The 8,479-nt window shown below is 40.4% G+C and overlaps 1 protein-coding gene across 1 annotated transcript; it reads left to right on the plus strand.

Moving 5' to 3' along the window:
* Nucleotides 1–2,566: 2,566 nt before the first annotated feature.
* Nucleotides 2,567–8,101, plus strand: LOC311044212 (extracellular calcium-sensing receptor-like; the record flags this gene model as incomplete). The annotated part of the gene is made up of 8 exons (XM_084055653.1): nt 2,567–2,802; nt 3,283–3,556; nt 4,707–4,793; nt 5,129–5,398; nt 5,649–5,855; nt 6,654–6,881; nt 6,978–7,101; nt 7,188–8,101. The coding sequence occupies 8 exons, from the start codon at nt 2,567–2,569 to the stop codon at nt 8,099–8,101; spliced, it is 2,340 nt and encodes a 779-aa protein (XP_083911779.1).
* Nucleotides 8,102–8,479: the final 378 nt, after the last annotated feature.

The following is an 8,479-nucleotide window of genomic DNA, read 5'->3' on the forward strand; positions in this document are numbered from 1 at the left end:
CTGGCCTGGGTTGAAACATGCATCATAAAGTAGAGAAAGTTATCAGAAAAGAACACACACAAACACACATGCACACATTAGGAAATAACCAGCAGCAACACTGAAATTCAGAGTTGCCAATAATGGTTCACATTACAGTAGGATTCACATTGGAATGTTTTGTAACAATGTATTAACTTTACTTACTGACCCATGACAGTCCCTCAGGCATGGAAATGTATCCACTATCGATGACACCAGCTTTGCCTTTGTAGCTGAAGTTGGAATTTAAAACAATAGACATTTTATTGACATTTCCATTTGGATAGTTTGAAGTATTTGTTGATATGGGGTTACAGGGGCCAAACATATTTTATTGCTTTACCTTAGCTTTACAGCCCTCTCCTTTAGCTGTGCTAAATTATTCTAAATAGCCTGTATTGTACATACAACTGATATTGCATCAGTATATATAGATCTGCTATTTTTGGTGTCAACGTTATTCATGTGATAGAACATGATAGAACATGCCAGCCAATATGATGACATTCTCTCCCCAGAATTAAATCACTTTGAAACGCTGCACTCCATATACCAGTGGTTCTCAAACTTTTTCATGTCAAGGACCCCCAAAATGACACTTATTACCCCACGGACCCCCATTTGAAAAGATAAGCCAGGGACCCCAATAAGAGAAGGTTTTTACGGCTCTCTAGCTGTGATTCTCAACCATTTTAATTTCAAGGACCCCCAGTTTAACATGCATTAGGCTACGGACCCCCATTTAATGGCATTTATACCTCTGGGACCCCAATTCATATTGTAAAATCAATGTTAATTTAACTCTTGAGAGTGTACAAATGGAACCAAATGGACCCGTTATGGTTCCATTTGTACACTCTCAGAGTTACAGACCCATACGGGTCCATTTGGTTCCTGTTCATCATTTAGCTGGGGACCCCCTGGAACCCCCTCAAGTACCCCTGGGGGTCCCCGGACCCCACTTTGAGAACCAATGCCATATACAACATAAATATGATCGGCAACGTACATTAACGTAGTGGGTCAGTGCCAGTGCTAGCTGGGTGCTACCCATGGAGCTAACGGTGCTAACGTTAGCGTTAGCTAGCATAATGGCTAACGTTAGTAAGCAAGCTGTACACACGCATTAATTCATTCATTAATTCTCCCAGATAGCGGTAGATTAATGAGAGCACATAATCACTTACAATCATTTCCCTGTAAACAAATTACCGTTAGCTGACCAGCTATTTCCTCCGTGGTGGAAAGTAGAAAGTCTGGTGACCAAATTTGGTCAAAGAGGAAGGGACGTACTTGCCGGAACTCCTTTGACAGAAGCCCTGTCCTTCAAAATAAAGTGCTTTTTCAAACTCGTGCGCACGAGTTTCAAACTCGTGCGCACGAGTTTGAAAAGGAGAGGTTTTATTTTCGAGATAGGCTATATTTTTTTTTGGTTTTTTTTTTTTTTTTTTTACAAAGATTTTTTTTTTTTTTTTTTTTTTTTTTTTTCAAAGTCATGCAGGAAAAAAAAACTAACCTAAAAAAAAAAAAACATTGAAAAAAAAAAAAAAACTTTGACAAAAAGTTTTTTTTATCAGACAAAAAATTATATTCCATAAATAAATAAAAATCATCCCCCTTTCAAAAAATGTCATACACTAAAAAGATACATTTTATACACCCTTAAATAATTAAGCAACTATTTAAAAAAAAGTCAGCCCCCCCCGTTTTTTTTCTGCCAACATATTATTTTTTTCCCCATACCACAAAACATAAACCGCCAGCTTTTAAAAATAAAGTCACCCCCCCAAAAAAAAAATCTTTCCCCTTTTTAAATAAATGTCATCCCCTAAAAATATGTTTTATAGTCTCGTTTTCTTTTCTGCCAACATATTATTCTTTTCCCCATACCACAAAACATAAACCGCCACGTTTTAAAAATAAAGTGACCCTTCCAAAAAATGTACCTACCCTTCAAACAATCTACCTAGTAATGTCCCTTCAGGGGCTCCGTACCTTAAACCTTCAAAACAGCGATTTATTTGTCCACAGAATAATAACTAGAAATGCATTTTTAATTTTATAATTAATATTATTGAAAAAAGTATTATCTAAAATCCATAATGTATTTCATGACCTACAGTGGGTGAATACGTTGTCAATGTAGCCCTGGTGAGATAGTGTGATTGACACACACAGGACTGCCCAAAGGTTACTTTTATGGATTCAAATTCAAAAACGTGGCGCGAAGCGACACGCTTGGAGCTTGTAGATCTGCTGCTTTTGATGCTTTTGTGTGACGCTGTGGTATGATCAAGTGGGGAGTTAATTTACAAAAAAACAAACACAAAAAGTTAGAACATGGAGATAAGAGGTTTCTGCCCGACATGCAACGATACCTTAAGCCCTGCCTCTACCTCTGTCTCTGCTCAGAAAGGTGTTGTGAAAGATTACGTATTGGCATAAGGTGGCACAGGGGATGGCACAGCACTGGGTATAAAACTTAACAACTGGACAATGGATTCAGAGAAAGGAGGGGGGGTGTTAGACAGAGGAAGATATAGTCATGAAGGCTTCTCCAGACATACGCCTGCTTTCATACTTGCACTTGACCTTGTTCTCTTCCTTCTCTCCTTTGTCTTCCTCACCTTCCTCTTCTTGTGAGTTACAGGCATCATTTAATCTCAACAGAATATACAAGCCCGGGGACTTGGTTCTGGGTGCCGTGTTCGATATCCACCTCTCCTCTGTCTTCCCTGATCTGTCTTTCACCTCCGAGCAACAAGACCCCATTTGCTATGAGTGAGTATCACAAACACAACAGCAACGCAAGAGAACAGGGGACCTTGTTTTGATGCATGAGGACCAAAGTTGATGTTGTATATTTCCAGTGGTGTAAAGTATAACTAAGTACATTTGCTCAAGTACTGTACTCAAGTCAAATTTGTAGGTACTTTTATTTTACTGGAGTATTTCCAATGTTTAATACTACTCCACTACATCTCAGAGGCAAATATTGTACTTTTACTCCACTACAATTATTTGAAATGAGGTTACTAGTTAGTTAGATGATTAAATTTTAAAACATACATTAACCCCTGTTTTATATATGGCTATTTGTAAATAGGCGCGTCGCAATGTGACATTTCAATCATTTTTGAACTTAACTTTTGGTACTTTGAGTATATTTTTCCACCTCTGTATATTTCTACAAAGATAAACATGCAAGTTTACGGGGGGACATTTTGTGTGTTAGTTTAGTTTCTACATTGACGAGTTCAGATGGGCCCAGTGCATGGCTTTTGCCGTCGCAGAGGTCAACAGCAACCCCAGCCTGCTGCCCAACCTGACTCTGGGGTATATTCTCTATGATACCTGTTTCACGCTGGGAGTCTCGTTCCGCGCAGCGCTGTCGCTGATCAGCGGGAGAGAGAAGAAGAGTCAACTGGACGAGAGCTGTGTTGGCTCTCCCCCAGTGCTGGGAATTGTGGGCGATCCTTCCTCATCGATGTCTATCGCCATGTCTAGTGTCTTAGGTTTGTACAGGGTGCCCCTGGTAAGTTGCTTATACTCGAGCCACCTTTTTACCATCACCTAATATAATATCAGAAACCTCTTATCTCCATTTTTTTCCCCAAACCATATGAGGTTTCCACCCGACAGAAGCGATATAATATGAATCACGTACAATCAATGTAGCCTTTGAGGTATTTTAAAGCTTGAAAGACATAGAACATATTTACTTGCAGGCAGAGCATGTGAGCGGAGCAGTCAGATTTTGAATGTAGGTTTTCATAAGGTCGAGTGCATTCTGTGTTCGATTCTTCCTGGACCCTGAGAGTAGGAATTCTAAGGCCCTGATTCAGGCTGTCTCTCGTGGTCACATATGTCTTTGTGACCATTTGGTGTAAAATGCAGAATCTTTTATGAAATAGCAAAAGCATGTACATTATGTTACACAAGCTCTTGGATGGCATGCATCAAGGTGCTTAACCCATTAAGACCGGGAACGCAACTTTGTAACCACTTTAACCGTTATTTTATACTTTGGCTATTCAAAAATAGCAGATATACAGTGCCGCACTATGAGCTTGTACATCTGCTATTTTTGAAAAATCGTGAAGGTTTTTGCAAATCAAATATATAATCGAACCTTTGTAACTCAAATCTTTGCTTCTGGGGGGGTCCCTTGATCAACATATTTTATATCAGTGGTTCTAAAATCTTTCAAGGACCTCCCAAAATGATATGTATTTGTCCACGGACCCCCATCTCAAAATATTTTGTTCCAGGGACCCCCCCAGACGCAAAGATTTGAGTTAGAATGTTGTTTCAAAAAATATATGTATTCAAGGATTTGCACAAATGTTCAAGATGTTTCAAAAATAGCAGATCTACAATAGCAGATCTATGAGCTTGTAGATCTGCTATTTTTGAAGCGTAAAATAATGGTTATGGCTCAAATCTAAAATGACACAGATGCGTTCCCGGTCTTAATGAATTAATGGTACTGTCAATAATGAGTATATTTATTTGTTTATTTATTTCATCTTGGTGAGAGGTGAGCAGAGTGACAGGTTGAGTCGAGCATGAGAACAGCCTTGTCAGTTCTTGCTCCACTCACATGCTTTGCTTGCAGGAGAAATGCATCCGAAAAAAGAAAGAAAAGAAACTTGTACTGAACAGATGTTTTGTGTCTTTTTCAGATAAGTTCCCATGCCATGTGCTCCTGTCTGAGTGACCGGAATCAGTACCCTTCCTTCTTTAGAACAATCATAAGTAATACCATCCAGGTGAACTTCTAAGTAGTGCATGTTCCACACACTTGGCAAATACCTCCTTCTAGTGAGTGTAATTGGTGTTGCATATCACGTCTCATATCTCATTTGCTTGTGTGTATTACTGCTGGAGCCTAAGGTCTCTCACTCTGTTGAAAGGCATCAAAAAGAGAATTATTAGACCTTTTCATTGTGGAATCTGTGTAGGAGATTCACTGATTTAGACAGACAGACAGACAGACAGACAGACAGACAGACCTTTCGTAAATTCAGTTGGCAAAGGTCCAGGATTTACCACTATGTGAATAATGTAGTTTAAGCACTTGTACCTCCATTCTTTATCCAATCAGGTGCGAGCTATGCTCCAGATCATGAGGCGGTTCGGGTGGACCTGGGTAGGACTGTTGTTTATGGATGATGCCTACGGCCGTGATGCGGCCCAGATCTTCCAGTCTGAGCTGGCCCAGTCTGGCTGGGGTTGCCTGGCCTACGTGGAGGTTCTGCCCTGGGACAACGACCCGGCTGAACTCCAGAGGATTGTCTCTGTGATGAAGACGTCCACAGCTCGTGTGGTCGTTTGTATTGAATATGGGATCCGTCTGATCAAACTCATGGAAGAGGTTGGGGTTCTGATCCATGTTACTCATAATTATAAGGAATGTGAAATGAGTTATATTGAAGTGAAGACATCCTTTCATATATATAGAAAAGAAATAGCAAATTAAAGCAGTACTATAACTGCTCCAATGCTATAACCCCAATGCTATAACTAAATGACATTGTTAGAATTTTATTAGATTGCATTTGTCTTGATTAATTTGCAGAAGATTGTATTATTATTACAAAAATAAATGATTGTTGTTGTTGTAGGTGATAAGGCAGAAGGTGACAGGTCGGCAGTGGATAGCTGACGTGAGCTTCATAGAACAGCCAAAGCTCCAGACTCCTCGTTACATGCCCTACCTGAGAGGCACCCTGGGTATTGCAGTCCGTCGTGGAGAGATACCAGGCCTCAAGGACTTCTTGTTGAAAATACACCCTGACAATGACCTTGACAACAGCAATGAAAACAGCATAGTAAGTGTTTTGTTTAATTTCAAGGTGATCTTTATTGTTACTTGTGTACAGGTACATCAGAGTTTCGGAGCTTGGGGGCATTAGCGTTTCTCAAGCTTTACTTTCGCTAGTGCGTTCAAGTGAGTGATTGTCCAAGGGAAGAAGCTCTTTTTCAATCTACTGCCACTGGCCTTGAGACTGTGGAGCCACTTTCCATGTGGCATCTTTCTGAAAAAATGTTTTGTTGGGGTGACTACGATCTTTGATGATTCTGCGAGCTTTGCTGACACAGTGTTCGTTGTATAAGTGAAGCTGTCCACACGATTAATTTAGTATTTAATCTGCAATTTGAATCTGATGTCTGTTTTAAAAGTTATTATATTTCTGTTTGAGTATTAATTAATTGTTTCTTAAGGTGAGGAAGTTCTGGGAGAACACATTTCAGTGTAAATTTGCACCCCTTCCGTCAGATTGGGTGGATAATGGTGGAAGGGTGTGTACTGGACAAGAGGACCTAGCTACAGCAGAAACTACACTGTTGGATTTGTCTAACCTCCGGGCAGAGTATAATGTGTACAAGGCTGTGTATGTTGTGGCCCATGCCCTCCATGACATGTTGCAATGTGTGCCAGGAATAGGGCCTTTCGCTGGGCACAGCTGTGCCAGTTTGCATACAATACAACCATGGCAGGTGTGATATTAATAGACAGTTCACTAGAATTTCTGGTTGGATTTAATTTAGAATAATAATGAATATGTAAATATGATATTGGTACAAAACATTGGTCTCTTCATAATTTTGTTCATCACCATTTCTAGCTGGTGTATTACCTGGAAAAGGTCAACTTCACCACAACATTTGGTGATCAAGTATCATTTGATGAGAATAGTGACGCCTTACCAATATGTGATATCATGAACTGGGAGTGGCTCCCTGATGGACGCACAAAGGTTCAGACAGTAGGTATTTTCAAGGAGTCAGCCTCCGCAGGCGAAGAACTCATCCTTGATGAAGACAGAATCTTCTGGAACTTTGAAACCAAAAAGGTCACTTTGGCTTTCTAAAATAATCAATGTTGAGCTCATGATGTGAATGTAATTTTGTTTGAACTGAAACATGATCATTGTTACTTTCCTCTGTAGCCACTTCGGTCAGTGTGCAGTGAGAGCTGTTCCCCTGGAACCCGTCTGGCCAGAAGGAAAGGACAGCCCGTCTGCTGTTTTGACTGCATTGCTTGTTCTGAGGGAGAGACCAGCAATGAAACTGGTATATTCACATTCTGTATGCATAACAAGTTATCTTTAGGCTGATCCTGTCCTTGTCTGTCCCTTTAATCTTCTCTTCTTCGTTAGACTCTACTGGGTGCACCAGTTGTCCAGAGGACTTCTGGTCCAATCACCAGCGTGACCACTGTGTCGCTAAGAGCGTGGAGTTCCTCTCCTACCACGAGGGCATCGGTATGTCCTTGACAACCATCTCATTGCTAGGCACATTTATCTCTGCCATTGTCCTGGGAATCTTCATCTATCATCGAGACACACCCATGGTACGCGCCAATAACGCAGAACTCAGCTTCCAACTTTTGCTGTCACTCAAACTGTGTTTCTTGTGTTCACTTCTGTTCATTGGACGTCCCAGACTCTGGACTTGTCAGCTGAGGCATGCAATATTTGGGATCAGCTTTGTGCTGTGTGTCTCGTGTATCCTGGTAAAGACTATGGTGGTGTTGGCTGTGTTCAAATCCTCCAAGCCTGGGGGTGCAGACATACTGAAGTTTTTCGGTACAGTGCAGCAGAGAGGAACAGTTCTGGCTCTTACTTCCATCCAGGCAATAATCTGCATAGTCTGGCTTGTGTCTGCCTCACCAACACCTCATAAAAACACACAATACCACAGTGATAAGATAGTCTATGAGTGTGAAGTGGGATCGACAGTTGGTTTTGCAGTGTTACTTGGTTATATTGGTTTACTGGCACTCCTCAGCTTCCTCCTAGCATTCATGGCAAGGAATCTTCCAGACAACTTCAATGAAGCCAAGTTAATCACTTTCAGCATGTTGATATTCTGTGCCGTGTGGATAGCCTTCATCCCAGCATATATCAGCTCACCAGGCAAATATGCAGATGTAGTGGAGGTATTTGCTATTTTATCATCTAGTTTTGGCCTTTTGGCGGCGCTGTTTGGACCAAAGTGTTATATAATGCTTTTGAAACCTGAGAGAAACACTAAGAAATCCATCATGGGTCGTGGTGCCACCAAGACGTAGAAGTAGAAATTCAATGATGATACATTTTCTGTGAATTGTACAACAATACGTTTATATGGATATATTTGATTGTTGATCACTTTGTTAGCAATAGATTCCGTTTCCTACCAGATTAAGTTTGAGATTAAGATTCCTTTAATAAGTGATTTTAGACCTATTTAGACAAGAAAAATGTGCTCCTCTTCATTTTCTGTGTGTCAAAGTACAGGTATGTTAGAGGCAAACTATAGGGTTAAAATTGGCAAATGTACCCATTATTGTCTGACATCATTATCTTTCTAAGGCCTCTGGTTTCAATGGATTAAAGCCACTTTGTGCAGGCATATTTTCATGGGCAAAACACTTGAAAACAATATTTTGTATGAAGGCCATTCATGT

This window comes from Gymnoscopelus microlampas (assembly GCF_963454915.1).
Source record: "Gymnoscopelus microlampas genome assembly, chromosome: 1".
Lineage (NCBI taxonomy): Eukaryota > Metazoa > Chordata > Actinopteri > Myctophiformes > Myctophidae > Gymnoscopelus > Gymnoscopelus microlampas.